The sequence below is a fragment of the Aquarana catesbeiana genome, linkage group LG04 (genome assembly GCF_042186555.1).
Source record: "Aquarana catesbeiana isolate 2022-GZ linkage group LG04, ASM4218655v1, whole genome shotgun sequence".
Classification (NCBI taxonomy): domain Eukaryota; kingdom Metazoa; phylum Chordata; class Amphibia; order Anura; family Ranidae; genus Aquarana; species Aquarana catesbeiana.
Genome location: NC_133327.1, coordinates 5,564,014 through 5,588,520, shown reverse-complemented (window position 1 = coordinate 5,588,520; position 24,507 = coordinate 5,564,014). Strand labels below are relative to the sequence as shown.

The window sequence follows — 24,507 nt, the reverse complement described above, 5'->3', positions numbered from 1 at the left end:
AGATGACCTTGTCCAAGAACTGCCGGCAATGCACACAGGGCACAGGGTACTCAACAGATCTCCTGCTCCCCACACAGCACATAGGTGAGATCAGATTCTTTTATGGGCACAGCCTTGATCTGCACAGTTTTGAGACTCTCTTTCCTTTCAGAGAGACAATTTATCCCGAAATTGATTTAATCCTCCACTAACCACTAAGAGTCCAACTAAACCAGCAATCCAAGCCTTGATGAAGGAAGAACCTTATACTGTAACTCCAGAAATGAATTGGCTTGTTGCTTATTGTCTATATATTATTTTTTTTCTGTTTCAATGGTTTTTATTGAAAATTTTCAAAACATTTTTAACACTTAAGTTTAAACTGCATACCATATCTCAGTATTACTATACAGTTAGCCTTTCTAGAAAAGTAAATTATCATCTTCCGGCCTGCACAGCTGTTACTGCTTATTACTCCAATTCAGAAAAGGATAACAAACAAAACACAACCGAATAACATTTCCGTAATCTAGAAAATAACTATGAATATCCCCTGGTTTCCCTGTCCCTCCACTACTCTCCATTAGGAGGGGGAAGAAGAGGGAAGACCAAGACCATAGGCAATTCCAGGAAAAGAAAAGAAAGGAGAAGAATGAAAGTAAGAAGGAAAGAATATCAAAGGAGAAAGTGCACTCCCTAATGTTAACTTGGCCAATTCCTGAGATCTCACAAGGGGTCAGACAAGTATTTGATCCAGGGTTCCCAGATCTTATCAAATAGGGCTCGTTTGTCCTGTAAGATCACCGAAAGGCATTCATTCACCATGATCCATGACAACCTGTTTTTTACCAAGTCGAAAGGGATCGTGGGCGTCCTCCATGATCTGACAATTGCTATTCTGGCTGCCATAAAAGGCTATAGGTTTCATTGCCTGTTTAGGTGTGCCTTCTACCTGGCATCCCAGAAGAGTTTGCTGCAGTGATTTAATAAAATTCACCTGTGTAAGTGAGAAGATTCAATTATAGAGGCGGATCCAAAAACGTTTCACCTTGGGGCAGGACCACCATAAATGGGACACCGTGCCTTCCAAATGGCACCTTTGAAAACAGTAGGAAGAGGCCTCTAGGACATACAAAGCTATTCTGCGTTGGTACCATGTACCACCTGAGCAATGCCTTGTAGTTTGCTTCGAACAAATAAGTATTTATATATGATATTTTGACACACACTGTGATATTTTGGACCATCCATCTAGTGCGATTGTCTCCCCTGTCTTGTTCCCACTTCTTCATATAGAACATTTTTTCTGGAGTAGAGGTCAATATACTATAGATTTTGAAGATTAAGCCAGTGTGCTTATCAAAGCATCTGCATAAATACTCCATTGAGGTGGACATGGTTATATCAGCTGCACGTTGTAAGGTTTGCAGAAATTGCACTATTTGTACATAATGAAAAATTTGGAAGTAGGTATTTCTCTTGAAGGGTACCTTGTGATAGAATCCCTCTATGATCACAGAGGTCAGCAATACGTATCAAACCATTGTTTGTCCCTAAGCAAGGGTATGGGGGTTGAAATCTGGGGTGAAGTCTGGGTTGCCAGCTAGGGGGGCCATGGGAGCGTGTGGGGACTTGAAATTATGGGGTTTTGTTAATCTATCCGATAGGTTTAATGAAAATGATAGTGTGGGACACATCATGACCGGTCTGTATTTTGATCTCAGCCACATTATGTGACTAATTGGTTTTGTGGGATGTAGGGAAGATTACATTTTCATCCAGATGGATGAAGGTGTTGTGGAGTGGTTGCGAATTAGCTGTGCCAAATGCGCTGCATAGAAATATTTGGCAAAGTCTGGGACTCCCAAGCCACCCCTCATCTTATGTGTGTATAGAGTGTGTTTGTTTACCCAAGGTCTCTTATTCCCCCATATAAATTTCAAAACCTTATTTTGGAATTTGTGTAAGTCTGATATACAGATTGAGATAGGCAGTGTTCTGAATGAATACAATAACCATGGCAAGAGATCCATCTTAATCGCGTACAGTCTACCGAACCACAACGGAGGATCGTCAACCCATCGTTGGAGATCAGCCACCATCTTGCTATATCGTGGAGGATATTTTGCCTGATCTAAAGTGGGGGTTAGGAAAATTCCTAAATATGGGAGGGCGTTCGTCTGCCATTTAAAGGGAAATGAGTTTTGTAGTTGTGCTACTATGTTCACGTCCAGTGAGAGGTTGAGGGCAACCGATTTTGAGTGATCAATAGAAAGACCCGAAATCATAGACAAGTAGCGCAATGTTTGGTATATGTTTGGAAGTGACGTGACCCGGGACGAGAGAAGCAAGAGGATGTCGTCAGCAAACATAGCACACTTGTGCTCAGACTTACAAAAATGTAAATGTATTTCATTGGGATTTTATATGATAGACCAACACAAAGTGGCACATAATTTTGAAGTTGAAGGAAAATGATAAATGGTTTTCAATTTTTTTTATCCTCCAGATATCCACTGTGCCTCACTCACCGATCTCCTCCTGCACTGAGTCCTTGATGAAGAATTTACCCGGACATATGCACCGACGGCTTCTCCAACTCCTGTTCCAGGACACCTTTCCATGACCCTGTAAGGATGAGACTCCCTCCCAGCTCCCAAGCTCCTCCGCTGAGGCAGACACCCTCCCAGATGGGGATGGGGCCTCCCGCTTGCAGTCTAACACTCCATTCTTCACTTCACTCAGCCGACATCTCCCCCCCAGCAGGCTGACTGTGAGTATAAGTAGGAGGCCTGCCCCCTGTCAATCTTAGTTGGGGATTGATCAGGGCTCCTCACATGTACTCCATGCCAATCCAACTCTCAGCCCTGCCCCTCTTCCAGAACATTCTCACTCAAAGCAGGGGAGGTGCTTAAAAGCTGAAGCACATGTCAGTCACACCTACTGCTACACTAACCACTCCCTTTCCCCAGATCAAAAAACAAGCAGACCTAGCTCGCAGCATTAGGCCTGTTTAAATTTACCTGACAGAACCTCAAACACTACACCTCTAGCACCTACCTATGGTAGAAGGTGCTACACCCATTTTTCCTTGAAAAATAGCTCAAGCTCTGCCAGATTGAATGGAGAGCATCTGTGAACAGCAATTTTTAAGTCTTGCCACAGATTCCCAATTTGATTTAGGTCTGTCAGTTTAGGTGGACCGCCATGTCTTGGTAGGTTTGCAGTTGTGCCATACTCTTTCTATTTTCGGATGATGGATTGAACAGTGCTCCGTGAGATGCTCAAAGCTTGGGATATTTTTTTCAAAACCTAACCCTGCTTTAAACTTCTCCACAACTTTATCCCTGACCTGTCCAGTGTGTTCCTTGGCCTTAATAATGCTGTTTGTTCACTAAGATTCTCTAACAAACCTCTGAGGGCTTCACAAAACAGCTGTATTTATACTGAGGTTAAATTACACACAGGTGGACTCTATCTACTAATTAGGTGACTTCTGAAGGCAATTGGTTCCACTAGATTTTAGTTAGGGGTATCAGAGTGAAGGGGGCTGGATAAAAATGCACGCCACACTTTTCAGGTATTTATTCGTAAAAAAATTATAAAACCATTTATCATTATCCTTCCACTTCTCAGTTATGTGCCACTTTGTGTTGGTCTATCACATAAAATCCCAATAAAATATATTTACGTTTTTGGTTGTAACATGACAAAATGTGGAAAATTTCAAGGGGTATGAATACTTTTTCAAGGCACTGTATACCCTTTATGTCAGTATGACACCTAATTTTAATAGCCAAGGGTTCCATGGCCCATAAGAAAAGAATAGGAGATAGAGGACACCCTTGCTAAGTTCCTCTATTATATATATTTTTTTTTTATGGTGCTTTTTATTCTACTTGCACTTTTCATTGTTTACCATTAATTGTCAACTAATTAACTATCCACTTTAAACATACAGTATGGGTATAGAACAATAGTTTGCTAAATACATACAAATGTCATAATACCGCTTATATTGGATATCTCCCCCTCAGAGCACTGGACACAGTCATAGCAGCAAGGATGGATTCCAGACCTTGGGATTTTCCTGGTTCCTGGCAAACAGTTCTCTGAACACTGAGACTTCGGGATCTGAAAATGGAAAAATTATCCAAAGACATACTTCTTGTAATGTTTTTATTTGTTCTGGAACAATTTTTGTATGCCATGGCATTAGTGATGGGCCGAACACCTCCCAGTTCAGTTCGCACCAGAACTCCCGAACATGGAAAAAGTTCAGACCCAAACCACGATCCCTATTAAAGTCTATGGGAACCGAACTTGAAAAATCAAAAGTCCTCATTTTGAAGGCTTATATGCAAGTTATTGGCCATAAAAAGGGTATGGGGCCTGGGTACTGTCCTGGGGGACATGTATCAATGCAATTTTTTTTTTCTAAAAATAAATTGTTTTTTAAAGTGAAACAATAAAAATAAAAATGAAAAATTTCTTTAAATATAGTGCCTGGGGGGGGGGGGGGGGGTCCCTTTTGTCTGCCTGTAAAGTTGTACATCTGAACCTGCTGCAGCAAAACTGACATATATATAAAGAAAAAAATACATTTAAAATAATTTTGGCTGCAAACTTTGTTGAAAAGAAAATATAGCCTGCAATACAAAAATGTGAAAAAATGCCATGGGGTGGCCCCAATTCATACCAGGCGCCAAAATTTTTTTAAAAACTGCGTGGAGTCCCTCCAAAAATCCATATCAGACCAAAATCTATACCAGGATTTTGAAGGGAACCCCCATGCTAAAATTGAAAAAAATGGTTTGGCAGGTCTGGAAAGAGGGGGGTGAGCGAGCATCCCCACTCCTGAACCATACTAGACCACATTTCCTCACCATAGGGGGTGCTTTGGGGCAGAGGGGTCCCCCCCCCCCCCAAAGTACCCTGTCCCCATGTTGATGGGGACAAGGGCTTCTTCCCAAAAACCCTGGGTGGTGGTTGTGGAGGTCTGCAGACAGGGGGCATATTGAAATCTGGTAGTCCGCCGAACACCCCACAATGCACTGCACACTGCATTCTAATTCATGATTGGGCAAAGCTTTGCCCAATCAGGGCGAAGGGAATAGCTGGCTGCTAAGTATCGGGCCAGGAAAGCTTGGCACTGCATCCTTAACAATAGAGGAGTCATCGACTGTCAACGGACTTCCCCGCCGGCAGCTGAATGAAAAATAAAACAATAGAAAAAAGTGAAAAAAAATGGCATGGGGGTCCGCCCAAATCCAAACCAGGCCCTTCGGGTCTGGTATGGATTAAGAGGAACCCCATGCCAAATTTTAAAAAAATGCCATACCAGACCCTCATATAAACATGCAGCCTGGCAGGACAGGAAAGGGGGGGGCAAGTGAACCATACCAGGCCACATGCCCTCAACATGGGGGGGTGCTCTGGGTCAGGGGGGGATCTGGCCCCCCCACCCCAAAGTACCTTGTCCCCATGTTGATGGGCACAAGGCCCTATTCCTGACAACACTGGGCGGTGGTTGTGGGGGTCTGCGGGCAGGGGGCTTATCAAAATCTGAAAGCCCCTCTGACAAGGGGGCCCCCAGATCCTGCCCCCATGATGAATGAAAGAAATAAAGCCACACACAGTTTTTGACAATTCCTCTATTAAAAATAAAAAAAACAATGTCCCCCGATGTAGCTTCACCCGCGGGGGCACCTGATGACGTCACCTGATGGCATTGGGGGGGGCCCTACATCATTTTTTTCACATTTTTAAATTGTTGCCGCAGTTGTGAGTTTTCTTTTTTGGCAAGGTGGTAAGCATCTTGATTGATGATGGATTTACAGCAAGGGATATTTTTTGCGGACTTTCATTTTCTCAATAAAGGACTTGTCCAATGTTTAGGTGTCTTTATTTCTAGAATACAGCTTTTTTTAAAGACTAGGATTACTATGTCCCCTAAATTTTTCAGGAGGGCGGTATCTGATGCCCCCCCCCTTTTTTAAAGGGGGCTTCCAGATATTAATATTCCCCCCACCCATAGACCCTAACAACCACTGGGTCAGGGTTGTTGAGATGTTGCCCTTGTCCTGATCAACATAGAGACAAGGAGCTTTGTTGGGGGACACTCCCCTTTGTTGAAGGCATGTGGCCTGGTATGGTTCAGAAAGAGGGATGCATGTCCGTCCTCTCATTTCATGCTCAGATTAAGGGCCCAATATATGTTTTCATGGGGACCCCAAACTTTTTTTTTTTCGCATGGAGTCCCCTTTAAAATTCATGCCAGATTCAGAGGGTTTGATATGTATTTTGAAGGGGGGACTCAATGCAAAATGGCAAAGAATTATTTTTCATTTTTGCTGTAGCATGTACTACAGCAAAAGTGACATTTTAATAAAAAGATACAGTTTAAATTGTTGGCAAATGATATTCATTGTCTGCTTCTTTGTTAAAAAAAAACACACAGGCCCCCCAAAGGTCCCACAAAATACAGAGTGGACCAGTGGAGGGGTCTGTGAGCTTTATTATTTAACAAAGAAGCAGTCAATGAATGTAATTTGCCAGCAATTTTAACTTTTTTCCTTTATAAATGTCAATGCTACTGCAGCCCTTTCTGCACATAAGACAAAATGCGCCCCTTCACTGAAAGAATTGGGACTCCCCCAGGCATGTTATTTAAGTGAGTTGGATATTTTTAATGCTTTACTTTAAAACTTTAAAAAGTCCCTGCTCCTAGACAAGATTCGATTAATAGATTTTTGGTTTTTTTTTGCTTTGGTACACGTTCCCCAAGACAATGCCCACTCCCTATACTAATATTTTTCCTTAAAAATATAGAACTTGGCTTTTGTATTGTACCATATCCAAATGTGTATCGTTGCAAAAGAAAAGCTGAGAAATGTCGGATTTTACTGGTACAGAAATTTTAGTTAGGCCAAATTTGCTGCCAAGATATGAATGGTCCTGAAGAAGCGCATTAATGCAAAACATGTCAACCTCTTGGATTACTTAGCAAAGATACATACACTATATTGCCAAAAGTATTGTGACGCCTGCCTTTACACACACATGAACTTTTATTAACATCCCAGTCTTTGTCCGTAGGGTTCAATATTGGGTTGGCCCACCCTTTGCAGCTATAACAGCTTCAATTCTTTTGGGAAGGCGCAAGATTTAGGGTGTGTCTATGGGAATGTTTGCCCATTCTTCCAGAAGCGCATGTGTGAAGTCAGGCACTGATTTTGGACAAGAAGGACCGGCTCGCAGTCTCCACTCTAATTCATCCCAAAGGTGTTCTATCGGGTTGAGGTCAGGCCAGTCAAGTTCCTCCACCTCAAACTCGCTCATCCATGTCTTTATGGACCTTGCTTTGTGCGCTGGTGTACAGTCATGTTGGAACAGGAAGGGGTCATCCCCAACCTGTTCCCACAAAGTTGGGAGCATGAAATTGTCCAAAATGTCTTGGTATGCTGACGCCTTAGGAGTTCCCTTCACTGGAGCTAAGGGGCCATGCCCAACCCTTGAAAAACAACCCCACACCATAATGCATCCCACCTCCACCAAACGTTACACTTGGCATAATGCAATCAGGGAAGTTCAATTCTCCTGGCAACCACCAAACCCAGACGCATCCATTGGATTGCCAGACAGAGAAGCATGATTCGCCACTCCAGAGAATACGTATCCACTGCTTTAGAGTCCAGAGCCGGCGTGCTTTATACCACTGCATCTGACGCTTTGCGTTGCACTCAGTGATGTAAGGCTTGGATGCAGCTGCTTAGCCATGGAAACCCATTCCATGAAGCTCTCTACGCACTGTTGTGCTAATTTGACGGCCACACTAAGTTTGGAGGTCTGTAGCTATTGACTCTGCAGACAGTTGGCGACTTCTGCGCACTGTAAGTTTCTATAGGTGATGACCCTGCGATATCATCTTAAGTGGCCTTCCGCTGAGTTGCTGTTGTTCCCAGTTGCTTCCACGTTGTTATAATACCACTAACAGTTGACCGTGGAATATTTAGTAGCAAGGAAATTTCACGGATAGACTTATTGCACAGGTGGCAACCTATCACGGTACCATGCTTGAATTCACTGAGCCCCATTCTTTCACAAATGGTATTAGAAGCAGTCTGCATGCCTAGGTGCTTGATTTTATATATATATATAAGTTAATTATTCTGCGCTCACCAAACGAATGTGATCAAAACCATTAATTGATCAAAAAGTGATATAAAAAATTTAATCAAAAATGTGTATATAAATTCAAACATATATATTTTTTTTTTTATTATATGCAATTCATATATGAAAAAATGTGTATATACATGCATCTAAAATAATTAAATAGTCAATTCCCAAGTATATATAGAAAAAAAGATTGCGCAAATAAACACATGAGTGAACACAATCATGCAATAACCACATAGGCTGCCAGCTGGTACATGGTGACGTCACGAGATCCACTTATTACATCTTTTTTTGGGACTTTTTTAATTGTTTCTATTGATTGATCACAAACATTATGGATCTACAGCAATTTATTCACTTATAAGTCACGTAGCTATTGCACAATCTATAGTGATGTATTAACTGGCATGCTATGTGGTTATTGCATGATTGTTCGCTTGATTTTATATACCCATGGAGGTAATTGGAACACCTGACTCCAATGATTTGGAGGGATGTCCAATACTTTTGGCAATAGAGTGTATGTTTGTTGCACTTATACGGCCTAAAGTTTATGAGGAATTTGTTCTCATATGGTTTTATTGGATTGCTTTTAATATTTGTAATAATGATTTCGATTTTACTAATATGATGTGCTAGTCTAATTTCTGTACTAATATTTTGCCTATTAGCCCGAAAGTTCTCATTTTTAATTTGACAGATTCAGATCCCATTGGCTTCAATAGGATTCAAGTTCGGCATCCAAATTCCTTTGAAGTTTGCCAAACCCCTGCTAAACCGAACCCAGGGCAGTTGGGCTCATCACTAGGGATAATATCAACATAGAAGATTACACATACATTGGTTTTGTGCCTCTAAGGATAATATCCACTATAGTCGAAGAAGCAGGCTAATATAAAAATAAATTTTTTTAATGGGTTTTTGTTTTCTTACAAAATATTTTAAAAAATATCAGGTTTGGATCTGAGTTTGGAATGGCTCACTACTTTCTACTTGTGACATCAATAAATGATGGTTCATTCCATTCTAAACCTGCCTCTTTGTGGCATAGAAGATACATTCTCATAAGTGATGTTTGGTCAGGTAAGGTCATTGAGATCTGAGACTTGTTTCAGAAAAGTTGTGGAAAATAACACTGCTGAAGATGTGCTTCCATTTTATTTTCTTCTCATTTTCTGTAACACCTAAGATTGTCAATGTACTACATGAACTTTGGTACAATAATATTTGAACATACTGTATCTAACCTTTCTAGCACCTGCTCTCCACTTGATGTATGGTACTATGGTAGAGAAGTTCTCGTGAGCTGTTTCATCAGCCACTATTTGACCGATATGTCTAACGTTCATGGAACCATTACCGAAAGCTCGCCAGTTCACAATTTGAAATGAGGTGACAAATTCTCCATGTTTATTAAAACAAGGGTCACCATTTCTTTTCCTCAGATTCTTCATGAAGTAGTGAAGCTTCTAAAAAAAAAAAAAAAAAAAAAAAAAGACAAGCACTTACAAGGCAATCATTCCTCACAGCCAGCAGTTGTTTATTGCTTTTAGTATCACATGCATTCAAGAGGACCTGCACTGTGGAAGCTGCACATAGAAGACAGAGGATTGGTCACCATTGTTGCCTAGGGTCTCCTTGCAGCTGATCTTTCCCCCATTACTGACTTACCATGCCTTTTTTTCCCACAAAAAAAAGCTTTCTTTTGGTGGTATTTAATCACCTCTGCGGTTTTTATTTTTTGCGCTATAAACAAAAATAGAGCGACAATTTTGAAAAAAAAAGCAATATTTTGTACTTTTTGCTATAGTAAATATCCCAATTTTTGTTTAAAAAAGCAAAATTTTTCTCAGTTTAGACCTTCGCAATGAGTGTATATTGATTGGTTTGCGCAAAAGTTATAGCGTCTACAAAATAGGGGATAGTTTTATGGCATTTTTATTATTATTATTTTTTACTAGTAATGGCGGCGATCTGCGATTTTTATCATGACTGCGACTTTATGGCGGACACATCGGACACTTTTGACACATTTTTGGAACCATTGGCATTTATACAGCGATCAGTGCTATAAAAATGCGCTGATTACTGTAAAAATTACACTGGCAGTGAAGGAGTTAACCACTAAAGGGCGATGAGGGGTTTAGTGTGTCCTAGGGAGTGATTCTAACTGTTAGGGGGAGGAGCTACCAGTGACATGTCAGCGATCACTGTTCCCAATCACAGGGAACAGTAGATCCCTGACATGTCACTAGGCAGAACAGTGAAATGCCTTGTTTACAAAGGCATCCCCCTGTTCTGCCTTTGCCAACCGCAATCGCGGGCCACCCGGAAAAATTGAGTTCCCGGAACCCACAGGCGCACTCACAAGGCACGCGGTGGCGAGCGCGCGCCCGCTGGGCGGCAAATTCAAAGGGACGTACAGGTACGCCCATTTGCCTGCCCATGCCATTCTGTCGACGTATATCGGCGTGTGGCGGTCGGCAAGTGGTTAATAGATACCAAATGTGTCAAGCGTTACAACTGCACGTGCATGTAGTGTAAAAAAAAAAGCAAAAAGTTACAGTAGCTGTAAATGAGGAACTTAGAAATATTTTGAGTGTGAGTGGTGATACCCAATATGTGTTGCATAATTGTTGTTTGTGTGGGAGGGGGGGTTGTCAACAGGATGCTTGAAATATGTTTTGGTTATTTTTATTAATTTATTTTTTAATTTACATTTTTAACTTTTTTTTTTCATTTAAAGTGTCACTAAACCCACAGCATAAAAAACTATCAATAAATGGTGTATTACATGCTCTTCATACTCACTTAGTCACTATGAGATTTGTTTTCCGTATTCTGCAAAGAAACTGGTTGATCCTGCTGCTCTCTATTTCCCCCTTCTGTCCATGTCCCCAATTCAGCTAGGGATTTTGCAGAGCAGTGCTGGCATCTCTGCACATGCTCAGTTTTCAGTGGGATTCTATGCTGGCCATTTCCTCCCTATCCCATCTAACCAGCCCATGTGACTATAGAGTCACACATGTGGGTGTACACACAGTGGTAAATGACAGCCCACTCCCTCCCCCTTCCTTCATGCCCACTCTTCAGCTAAACACAAAGAGGTAGGATTAGATGTAGATTGATGGAGGCTTCACCTCCCTCTTATTCTAAGACACAGGCTGGAGGGGTGTGACACAGCATGTGACTGGCAAAAAGCTGCCAACACTATGTTATCGCCAAAAAATAATAAATATTTGATTTCAAATATATATTTGTATGACTATTTAAAACAATTTATTGATATTATTAATTTATTTTTACTCTGTATTCCTGGGTCCAAGAATGAAATGCTGCCCCCTTCAGTCTTCAGTGCCTAGCCTCATGCATGCATGCATCAGGACAGAAGAAGGTGGGCTGGGAACAAGGCCGGCCGCACCCCCTCCTCCAGTTCCACCCAACAGAAATGCAAGCTGCACCCAAACATCGGCTACTGGCGGAGCCGATGGGGAAGGGATCTTTCCCCATCCCCAGCAGCACACACACCTAAGCTCTTCATGTGTGCTCGGGTGTTTATCAGCTGGTGTTATACTGTGTGCGAGTGCCCATGCGTCCAGCAACTATGAGTATGCGCGTTGAGGGCGGCCTTTTTACGGGGCGGTTGTCCCCCTGCTGCCCCGCCCAGTCCACCCCTGGATGACACACAAAACTGCTGGAAAAAAATCTTGGGCGTCAATTTGCCACCCCTCTCAAAGTGCTGCCTGGGTCCAATGGACCCAGCGGGACCCATGGTAGGGCCGACCCTGCATGTGACACCTGTGTATCACATAGGAAGAAGGTACTTTTTTGTTATTAAAATAATTACAGTGCCATCATCCACATACAGAAATGGAAGGGACAATGTAAGTAAAAGATTGGGGTTTATTTACTAAAGCTGGAGAGTGCAAAATCTCACTTCTGTTGAGAAACCAATCAGCTTCTAACCTCAGCTTGTTCAGTTAAGCTTTGGCAATAAAACCTGGAAGCTGATTGGTTTCTATGAAGAAGTGAGACTGATTTTGCATTCTCCAGCTTTAGTTAATAAACCTCAGTGTGTGTTTAGTATTACTTCAACTTTAATGGCATCAGAAGAGGGCCAACAAGCCTCCTATGTCATGGCATTGGTCAGAGGACAGGTACTTTGGCTCCAGCCCACTGAGTACAAGACCCAACATTTCAGCCAGGACTATGACAGATTTGAACCCAGAAATGGTTGGAGTTGAGTGCAGCCAGAAAATCTCTAAAGAAAATCCAGGCTGTCTTTGCTCTAGACAAATGAAAACAAAACTTGTATGCTTTAGAGATCCTTTGTCTCAATCAACAGTCTATCAAGGATATTGCTATCGCATTCTAAAAATAATATAAGGCTTTGAATAATTTCAAAGAGGATGAGAGCCTTTCTCACTTTGACAGACCTTCCTAAACTTGACCCACAACTCTTAGAATCTTTAAATGCCAGATTAAGGAACAGGAAGTAGAAAAGGTCATAAAATCCCTTGCTAAGGCCGACCATAGACAGAGTGAATTTCTTTCCTGCAACCACAGTGTTTACAGGAGAATACCTTCCGCCGAGCCACTGTGTGCGCCTGTCTGGCGGCGGGGGAAGTCATCCCCACCGGGAGAACATGGTGATCATTGCTAGCAGCTATAACAGCTGCTAGCAATAATCACAGGTGAAATCTGGAAGGCTGGTTGTACGCTAGTTGATTGATCGATCAACTTGGGTACATACAGCCTGCCCATACATGGTTTGATCTTGGCTAGTTCCTGCTGAACTGGCCAAGATTTGAAACGTCTATGGCTGGCTTAAATTGATGGATATAAACAGTGCTTGCAGGATAAAGTGCAAACCACACAACTTCATGAAATGAAGGTGGAATGTGATAAACGTAATGTGAAATAAATGAATTAAATTAATATAAAATAAATGGGGAACCTACAGCACCTGTCACAAAGGTGCTAGAACCTCAGAGAATGAATTGATGAATATGAACAGCGCTTGCAGGATAAAGTTTAAAACACAACTTGCTGAAAGTGCAAATGGATTAAGTGCCCAAAAAAAAAAAAAATATCAATAGACACTGGCATTGATAAACAATCAAAGGGCATCTATACACAAATATTAGCTAGACACAGTCTAATTTCAAAGTTCAAAGTGCTCCAAAAAAAGTGCATATGTGCTCCAAAATATTGCTGGTGTCGTGTGCCACACTCCCCTCTTGTGACCCCACTCACCAAAATTCATGGACTCTCAGCTTTGCAGTCTGGGTTCAAAAGCTCTGTGATCTAAATGATCTGATCTATAGCAAATGGATTCTCAGAAGCCTCTCAAAAAAAGAGTATTCTTGGGGACATTCAGAATGGGTCGACCATGCTCAAAAACAGGAAACAAAGAAGGAACTGATAGTGAAGTACCGTTTGTATTAAAAAGGATTGTGCAATCACCGCATTTGACCCAGCTTTTCAGTGTGGCTGCATCCCCCTCTTCTCTCCCGCAAACTTGTTATAGTGATGTTACCAAAATCAGGGAAAGGAACCTACCAGTCCCCAAAATTTCAGACCTATTTCTCTATTGAATACAGACCTAAAAATGCATGCCAAAATACTGGCATATGGATTGTCAGCAATTACCTCTTTATTGGTTAGAGCTGACCAGGTGGGCTTTGTTTTTGGAAGACGGCACTAGGAGGATGTTTAATCATATCAAATTGATGGAAACCCTCAAGCTGCAAACTGTATTTGGTACATTGGATGCTAAGAAGGCATTCAATAGGATGCATTGGGTGTAAATGTGGGCTGTAACCCAGAAATTTGGCATTGCAGAGTTTGCTTTCCCAGCTATTCAAGCACCCTATGCCAATCCTTCTGTCTGCGTGTATTCCTCAGGTATACTGTCAGACGGTTTCCCCATAAAGAATAGAACCCGGCAGGGTTGCCTCCTATCTCCTCTAATTTTCAGCCTAATAGTAGAACCCTTGGCAGTTGCAATCAGATCTCATTATTTAACCTCTGGTATTAATATCACTAATTATACTCATAAGGTCAGGTTATTTGCAGACAATGTTATACTTACATTGACCAACTCAGCTTCTTCTCTGGTGGTGGTTCAGCACATTCTTGAACAGTTTGGTAATAACATAAATGCATCTGTTCTGCCTATAGGTATTGGCTACAAAGATTTATTCATACGGTTGGGTGAGGGGAAAGATATCCTATCCAGGAGTTATTTTCTCTTCCCCTTCCTCAAACATGTATGAGCCAAATTTTCCCACTCTTTTTAATAATGTCAAGAATGATTTATCTCAAATGGAGAAATTTTGAAATATTTTGGATTGGCCATATAGGGGTGTTTAAAATGCTTAATCTGCCTAAGATTCTATACTATTTCCAAACTATTCCTAATCCAATGCCAGTTAACTTCTTCCCATCTGTAAATTCAGCCTTTAGGCTTTATATTTGGATGGGGAAAAAAACCCAGAATGCCCTTCTAATTGTTGCTGAGGAGTAAATGGACAGGAAAGGAGGGTGTTTCTGACATACAAAATACTATAGATCCGCGCTGTTTGATCAATGAAAAGCATGGTTTACAAACCCTGCAGGTAGACTATGGGTCAACTTAAAAAGAGCAGCAACTTTGAGGCATGACTTACCATCCTTGTTGTTAGACACAACAACTGCCCAACCTTCTTGATATTCCCTCAATCCAAGTATCTTTACAGGCTTGGGAAATATTTCTCAGCAGCAAAACGTTTAAAAATTTCCCACATCCCTGCCTATTCCGTTGATGGCCTATGAATATCTTATCCCATCATTAAATGGACTTGAAGAGGCCTTCAAATAGTAGCAGACCTTATCCAACATAATACAGGGGTAAATTGTTCTCCTTTTTGCAAATCCAACATTTTCATTGTACTTACCCGTCTAAGCAAATAGAAAAAGACTCTAAGGTATGGTCTTAACTTAATACTAATCTTCCCACAAAGGAAAGTATATAATGGTTTTACTGTATAACTACCTTCAGTATAATGCTGAATTTACTAGATCTTCTTCTGTGCTTAACTGGGAGAAGGACTTACAGGAGAAATTCTTCCCTACCACCTGGCAAAGTATAATATCTGCAAATCCTAATGCTTGCGCCGAATGACCTATATAAGCGTGGCAGCTGCACCAGTCCATTGCTGATCTGCAGCTTTACCTGTGTTCCTGTTCCCTGTGTTTGATTCCTGTGTTTGACCTGGCTTATCCTAACCACACTTGTACTCCTCCAGTCTTGATCTCAGCTTGCCTTTAAGTCTTTGTTTATCTCTATACATCTGCCTGATATCCTGTTGCTAACCTCTGCCTGCATCTTGACCATTCCCTGCCTGATGTTTATACCCGATCATCCGTTGCTAATCTGGCTTGTCTGACCCGGCATCCAGACATTCATCTGCCCTGCTCTGCATTGTGCCTGGTTATGCTGGTCCTCCTCCTGCTGTGTGCTGCCAGTCTTACTGCATCTGCTACCAGCTGCTGCCTACCCAACTTGTGGTCTGCTGTTCCTGCTGCCATCCACTGCTTCAGCTATCCAACCAAACTCTGGTGGTTCACCTGCCATGCATCTCTGTGACCAATGGAAGATCTTACAGGCACTCTTACCTCACCTCACCACACTCAACATCAGTGGTCCTTGAGTCGGGTCTTCCTCTACCCATCAGGCTCTGTCACAGGGAACGTGACAGTAACACATATTCTACTAGCAGCCCGCATGGTTATAACCAGTAATTGGAGAACCTCCCTTGACCCTAACATATTGAAAAAAATTCATAGAGTATCTGTCTAGTATTAATAAGAAAAAATGATTGCGTGCAATTTCTCCAAATTAGATGTTTTCTTGGAAAATTGGTCCATCTGGGCCCAAATGTTGACATATCTGGAATGCAATGATGAGTTCTCTACTGCTTTATTGTATGTTACTGGTATATTAGGCCACTTGAGCTCATGGTACATACTGATGCGGATTTTCACTCTGATTTTCATGTTTTTGGCACTTGTTTTTTCTCACTGGTATGTTTAAATACAAAACTTATATTAGACATCGAAAATTGCTGGATGTATGTTAGTATAGCTATTGCAATGTCTTGACATTGTAAATATTGCACCATATTTTATGACCTTCATTACTCCATGCTTTGAGCTTTCAATGAAGACTTATTAAAAATTAAAATTCTGCAGAATGTCCAGGCACCCCATGCTAAAATGTAAAAAAAAAAAAACAGACTAATAGCTTTACATAATGTAGCAACATCCACACACATAGAACACCCAATGTTAGTGGTAATTTTCCATACTTGCCAACTGTCCTGAATTTCCCAGGATTTAGCCCTTTTATCTGGTTTTAGCGTTTCCCATGAAATGTCCTGGGAAATCCATGTTTTCGCGATTTTTCGGCGCGGCTAGAGGTCTGCCACCCGCTATTTGACATTAGACCAGAAGTAACGCAGAAGAGAACAAAAAAGAGGCGGAGCCAGCCGGGTGGCTGCCAATAGAAATGGAGCTGCCGCCCACCCTCCGCCCCGCTGCCAGTCTGTCTGTGACCTGTTCGATTGGCAGCCACCCGGCCAGCTCCACCCCTATTTTGTTCCCCTTGGCCTGTTACTTCTCGTCTTCTGTAATGGCGGCGGAGACTCCACTGCTGGGATACCTGATGTAAAGGGGGCTCCACTGGGGGATACCTGATGTAAGGTGTAGAGCTCACTAAAGAGAACATACAGCCCCACCTAGTGGCTTAAAACAGAAATGACAGTGCCAATAGAGCATTAATATTGCACACTCCAAAGTCAGATAGTAATAACCAGCATTGCGTAAAAGCATTCTACTCTAATATCCTATCTATCATCAGGTTTACTGGGGCCAAGCCTGGTGCATCAAGAAAAACTCCCCAAACCCTCTCAAATTAAGCGGGGCATCCACTGTGCTGGTAAATAATCTTTTCATATCTTAAAGTAGTACCCATATGTTCTAACCATTTTTTAAAGGCAGTGGTCATCAACTCCTGTCCTCAGGGCCCACTAACAGGCCAGGTTTGCAAGATAACTGAAATACATCACAGGTGATATCATTTGCTGCTCAGTGATTGCAGTATTCTAGTCTGCATCTCCCCAAGGTAATACATAAAACCTGGCCTGTTAGTGGGCCCTGAGGACAGGGTTGATGATTACTGCTGTTCCGGATGGCTACACTGCCAAAAATCCTTTAATTGACGCTTCATATGGCAAGAGGTTGGCAGATGAAGCAGGGGACAAAGAGGTAGACGCGTTCCGCGCAAATGTTAGTGCTTAGTCATTACCTATTGGAACTAGTCACCACAATCACCTATATACTGCTCTAATGTGTCATCATTAGGCTACAGGTGAACTAACCAATTAAAATTAGTACTCAGAATACCCGGCTAGAATACACGGTACTTACACTGAAATCTGAGGTAAAGAGTTCGGTCCAAATCCACTGCCAGAAAAAAATCTGATGCACCAATTGAACTCGGAGCAAACTCGAAACATCAGTCAAAATCATTGTATAGTTACAACAACATACACAAAATAATAGACAACATGTATAAATGTATACACATGTTGATGTTGATAACAAATGATTTTAAAAGCAAAGTTTTAGAACATCATAAGGACCGATACTGGCATATTCCCAAAGTATGTGCATAGTCTCGAATGAACGTCAATGACAAAAAATATAGCTACATAGGAGAGAAATACGTGTTAATAGACTGTAGGAAACTATCTAAGAGAGGAAAGAAAAATTAGATTAAAAAATAAAATGTAGAAGAGTAATAGGTGCTAATAGACTGCAGGAAACTAGCTAAGAGAAAAAAAATGAATAAATGTATAGGAAAGAAATAGGTGCTGATAGACTGGAGGAAACTAGCTAGAAGAGGAAAGAAAAAATAAAATAAAAAATAAAATGTAGGAGAAAAATAGGTGCTAACAGACTGCAGGAAAGTAGCTAAGAAAAACACACACACACACATATATATATATATATATATTATATATTTTATATATATATATATATATATATATATATATATATATATATATATATATATATATATATATTTAGGAGAGAAATAGGTGGTAACCAGTTAAGGGCTATTTTACACTTGCTTCAAAACATGTTAAAGCTCTCTGAACACCAGTCAAAGCCTCTGCCACTAAAAAAAATGGTTAGCTTACTGTTTACACCTGCTTTTGCTTGGTGCTTCAATGAAGCTTCGTGGGGCTTTGGTGGAGCTTCGGTGGGGCTTCGACGAGGCTTCGTGGGGCTTCAGTGGGGCTTCAAGCGAGCTTTGCCATAGACTTTTATGGAGGCTTTGAAGACCCTTTGAAGCAGCACTGAAGCTACATGGGGTATAAAGTTTGAAGTGGAGCCGAAGCAAAGCAAAGCAAATGCAAGGTGTAAAGCTAACTATTTTATTTAGTGACAGGGGCTTTGACTAGCATTCAGAGAGGTTTAACAAAGCCTGTCCGAAGCCTTGTTGAAGCCTTGTTAAAGCCTTGTTGAAGCTGAAGCAAGTGTAAATGAGCCCTAAGAAAAAATAAATAAAAAAGGGAAAAAGTAAGGGGACGTCAATCATAAAAATGGGTAAGATCCCAATCAAAATTTAACCCATTGGGTATATGTTTTCTCAAATGAAAAATCCAAAAGACCTCCCACTTGCAAAGCAACCTAAAGACATCACCTCCCCTAGGTGGTCTTTTAACTCTTTCAATCCCCTGTATTTGTAAAGCTGCGAGATCATCACCATGTGATCAATTTAAATGATTAGCAACATTTGTAGAGTGGTTCTTCTATATATCATACACATGATCAAGGAGGCGATCCCGCAATCTCCTTGTTGTTCTTCCCACATATAGTATATGGCAGATTTTACATGTCAAATATATCAAATATCTGGTGTTACAGTTTATAAAATCCTTGACACTGTAATTTCTGCCACTAACTTAATCAAACTTCTCCCTTAATCAAACGTGGACAACAAGGGCAATCTTTTGTGCCACACTTGTAGTTCCCCTTGAAATCAAGCCAAGTGGTTCCCCACTTATTACTAAATGTAAAATATCTGGGGGATAAGGAGTTGCCTAGAAAGGGGGCACATCGAGAAACTATTCTAGCCCCACCGGAGAAGATTTGGGCGTACACCCTGTCATTATATAAAATTGGTAGATGGCATTCAACAATATTTTTAATCTTTCTAAACTCCATAATGAATGGAGTGGAGAACACGGGTTGCCCTTGCTTTTTAACGTCATTACCGCCTAATAAAAGACTCCTCTCAGTTTTTCTAGCTATATTAATAGCCCTGTTGACTGAATATTCAGGGTAACCCCACAGCAAAAAACGATTCCTCATATTAAGAGTCTCCCTCTCAAAATCAGCATCTCTGCTACATAGAGAAGAATACAGTTGTGCTCATAAGTTGTTTTTTTTTGGCAGAATTTATGATTTCTTAGCCATTTTTCAGAGAATATGAATGATAACACAAAAACTTTTCTTTCACTCATGGTTAGTGTTTGGCTGAAGCCATTTATTATCAATCAACTGTGTTTACTCTTTTTAAATCATAATGGCAACAGAAAATACCCAAACGACCCTGATCAAAAGTTTACATACCCTGGTGATTTTGGCCTGATAACATGCACACAAGTTGACACAAAGGCTCGGTTCACACAGGGGCAACCCGACTTACAGCGCAACTTTGCAAGGCGATTTGGAGGCGGCTTCAGCGCAACTTTAAGCAACTTACAACACAACTTAAAGTTGCCTCCAGGACAGGCGACTTTGGCTGTGGCCAACCACAGAATAATCAGCTCTCTGGGAGGGGGGGATAAACTGGATAAACTAATTTATTTTCCTGTAAAGTCGCTTCAATATAAATGGAGATGGAGAAAGTTTTTGTGTTATCATTCATGAAAAATGGCCAAGAAATCATAAATTCTGCCAGAGTATGTAAACTTTTGAGCACAGCTGTATATATTGGCCTAACGGGGGGGGGGGATATTTATTATAGCAAAAAGTAAAACATATTGCTCTTTTTTTCAAAATAGTCACTTTTTTTGTTTATAGCGCAAAAAATAAAAACTGCAGAGGTACTCAAATACCACCAAAAGAAAGCTCTATTTGTAGGAAAAAAAGGACGTACATTTTGTTTGGGTCCAGAGTTGCACGACCGCGCAATTGTTAGTTAAAGTGAAGCAGTGCCAAATTGCAAAAAAAAAAAATGCTCTGGTCATTAGGGAGGCAAATTCTTCTGGGGGTGAAGTGATTAAAGGTTGCTTCCCGATTCTTTTAAGCCCCCCCCCCTCTCCCACCTGTGTGTCTCGTCCTTGTGAAAACTGAACATCAACTTTCTGTGTGCTTGTCTTACCCTATGAAAAAAAAAATTGAAATGCTTTATTTCTAATTGTTTTCACCAAAGATGCACTTGTTTTTGTACAGGATCCAATTGGGAAAATTTGTGAATCTTGGATGAGAACATTGATAAACAGGACACCCTGCCCCCTAAATATTTCTTTCTTTCAATGTTGGCATCTTTGTCTGCTCTCCAAGGTTGAAACTTAAGATGGTTTCCTCTTGTGTACCCACAGCTCAGAAGCACTGGGCAGAAAGCAGGGGCAGACAAACATTCATCTCTAGTCATATCATTTTTTGCTACTGTTTGGATTTAAGAGATCTATGCCCAGACTTCCAGTGTCCACCTTTAGTAGAAAAATTGCAATTCTAAGACGTCATTTAATATTTCCGTATATGTTTAAACAAGCAATGGTCTGTAAGTGAAGAATATTTTTTTTTTTTAAAGCTGGATACACTGCAGTAAGTGTGAATGGTATTATCAATTCAAACATATTAATTAGAACTTTTTTTTTTTTTTGTAATTTAAGCTGAAATATTTGTTAACTATAAAAATATTGTTAACATAGTAAAAAATTGCATCAAAGTTTTAGCGGCTGTTTGTGATCCATCACTCCATCACTTTGTAAAATCAAATTTATTGAGGGAGTTGGTGACATGTCTTCATTGTCATTTTCAGACCATTGCATATTCATGGAATGTTCAAGAACATTTTCATTAAATATTAATAAAGGATTCTAAAACAATTTTATTGTAGAAGACATTACATACCTGGGGCTGATTATTACAGAATCGAGCTATGTTTTTTGAAGTCCGAAGCATGCAGTGTAAAGCATGAGTCAAATAAAAAACTGACAAATACACTCGATCAGTTAGACCCAGACTTTGAAAACTACCAAAATCAGTTATCCGTTCAGTCCCAGAACAGTTGTGAAGTGTAAGATTATATACGCTGCTATAAGCTTTGCTATCCTTATCATTCGCTAATGTACACATTTGATATCTTAACCATATATGTCCCAGTAATGGATCCTCAGGATGGTTTTTGACCTGAAAACTGTCATAGAAACTCTTCATATCTGGAATAGCCAGTTGCAAATACTCTACAGCCAAACTACCATCAAATGCTTCTTTGTAATGTTCCATAAGAAAAGTATTTGTGGCAAACGTTGGGCCAAATACTAAAGTTGTGTCATGGAACACATCTTTGGTTTTTGTAAACAAATCAGCCACAAATGAAGAAAAAGTCCCACAAAGAATTATTACCCGAGCAGATGACCTACTAATTGTAGCAAAGTGAGTTTTATAGATTTTTTCTTTAGTAATGAATGCATCTGCCTTTATCACATAGGCAACACAAATGCCCCTCATAGTCAGATATTGGGTCAGAAGCTGGGTTTCCTCATTACCGCTGTCATCATCAGAAGATATAACTCCAACCCATTTCCAGCCAAAGAACTCAACTAAACTAGAAATCACAGTATAAATGGCCTGATCACCTTGAACTGTCCGGAAGAATGTTGGGAAGATATTTCTGTGACTTAGAACATGACTGGTTGCAGCGTAACTGATCTATAAAATAACAATAAAGAAAAAACAGTTTTAGGGGATTTTTAATAAAATTGTATATGTATGATAAATGAAAGTTATAGCAAAAGATAAATATGTGTTTTCTCCAACATATGTAGAATTTTTAGTGCTGACTTCAATAAAGATTATAATAAATGTATTACTCCCGCGCTGTCAGATAAAGATTAAGGGTACACTGCAGCAAACACCTGGTAAAGCTGAGCCTTAACAGATAAAGTGGAAAAAAATGGATAAAATGGTGATGTTGCGCTGTGAACCTACTAAAATGACTATAATAAAGTGCTGGTGTAGGGTTAGACCACACAATGCGTATCAGTGCAATCTTGCTGGGTGCTAAAGTGCAAAGTGAAACAATATTTAACAATAACAAGTGATGGTAACTTGAAAATAATCGCATATTGATAAACAGTGAAATAAATTGCCGTTCAATCTTAAAATGATTAACTATAATAAGCGTTAGTAAAAAGTCCAAATGTAAGTAAAAAGTCCAAGTGTAAACTCCGTATAAGAGTATCTATGACATGTGAGCCGATCCCAAATAATACTGTGACAATCAAATGCAGTTAAGATGAGCGGTAAATCCCTCCACCGTGAAAGCAATGACCGATGCCAGGCCAATCCACTGTAGTGACACCTAAATGTGTAGCAGCCCGTCACCTTACTGCTGTAAGGTTACAGCATGAATAAATCAAATGCAGCAATCTGCAGAGGGTCCCTCTTTGATCGTTCCAGAGATGGATCGTAGTCCTTCTTCACGGACAGGCTCAGTATGGGGGGGGTGTAAAATGGAAGAGAAATCCCAATAGCGTAATCCTGTTTAAAACAAGCCAATTTATTAGAGTAAAAATGTAGATACACTCACTTTTGGTTAAAAAACACAGATAGTGCTCCATGAGCACCGAGCTTGTTTGTTTCCTTCACTTCCTGGTTTTGCCTATTGCTCCAATCCCGACGCGTATCGTCATGTCATATGACTTCATCAGGGCATAACAATAGGCTGTATTTGGTGTCTTTAAATAGTATGTTGAAATTGATTGACGACAGCCATTTTCCTGTGGTCCGCCATTGAACTAGATTATATAGGCCATTTTGTCTTAGTCTCCCATAGGTTAACATTACGGCGGCCACCGTTAGTCTCCCATAGGTTAACATTGCGGCGGCCATTTTCCGTTGGTCTCACATAGATCAACACTATGGCGGCCATTTTCTGTTGGTCTCCACATGGACCAACGTTATGGGGGCCATTATAAAAGAGTCCTAAGAGTGTTGTAAATAGAGAGACATAAAAATAATGCACTAGACACCCAGGAAAAGTGTATAAGATTAACTTCAGTGCTACTTCAGTGATATTTGTTGTGATTTTAATGTGCTCCTACTTGGCTTTGACCAATCAAAAAAGGGCATAGTGTTACAGAATTCCTGTGGCAACTTCAAGTCATACTGCATCCTTTTTTCTGTGGTACTTGTAGTCTGCATTTGAAGAATCATGCAGAGCTGGTCTTTCAGGAACCAAGCTATCATGAACCTGGTAGAAGATTCTGATATGATGAGGATGGGCTCTCTTGCACCTCTGACTCAGGACCCCTGATAGTGTAGACAGGAGGCAGGTACACAGGAGGCTGAAGAAAAAGCTGCACTGATCCTGAGCACTGGCTGAGTTTAAATAGCCTATTTCGCACCAGCATCTGTCACAGGTGCACACAAGTGACGACATGCACAAGAATGAGTGCCGGCTCGTGTGTGCGCGCGAGTTCACGCATGCACATATTTATTAGCCAGTGCCCAATTCTTGCGTGCATGCCTCATTAGGAAGCACTACTCTTTCTTTTGGGAGCCATGCTGCTGTCCTCTTCCTCACACACCACTGACTGCACACCATGTGACATGTAGATACATGTGGATGTATAGAGGTTGGAGGGGAGGGGCTGTCCATGTCATAGGGGGAAAAAGTGATGTTCAGCCTGTGCGGGGATCTGATTTTGAAGACATGTTATGAACAAAAGTTGAACTAGGAAAGGGTCAATATTTAATTGTAGCCATGCCCCCGTAGGGGTTGCTGAATGTTGTGGTTCACCTGTCACCCTGCCCAGCCCACTATCCATCTTACAGTCACTCAGTAACACAGACCAGTCCATAGCTTTGTTTTGCTTTATTAAGGGGATTAAAATTGGGACACCTACAGTATGTACACTCCCGGTACATACACCTAAATCTTCTCTCCAGCATGAACACTTGCTTCACACCATTCCTGCTCCAGCACTTCACTTGCTGCAGACTGTTACTCCACCAGCACTTCCCTTGCTGCAGACTGTTACTCCTCAGGACTAGCTAGTA

The 24,507-nt window shown here is 40.8% G+C and overlaps 1 protein-coding gene across 1 annotated transcript in view; it reads right to left on the bottom strand.

The window, feature by feature from the left end:
- Positions 1-24,507, bottom strand: part of LOC141141105 (vomeronasal type-2 receptor 26-like) — a 134,603-nt gene that overhangs the window by 25,937 nt on the left and 84,159 nt on the right. The window contains exons 3-5 of the mRNA XM_073628813.1: positions 21,850-22,155; positions 9,408-9,629; positions 3,990-4,113 (exon numbers count right to left, since the gene is read on the bottom strand). Coding sequence (XP_073484914.1) covers positions 3,990-4,113; positions 9,408-9,629; positions 21,850-22,155 — 652 coding nt within the window. The remainder of the gene's footprint in view (positions 1-3,989; positions 4,114-9,407; positions 9,630-21,849; positions 22,156-24,507) is intronic.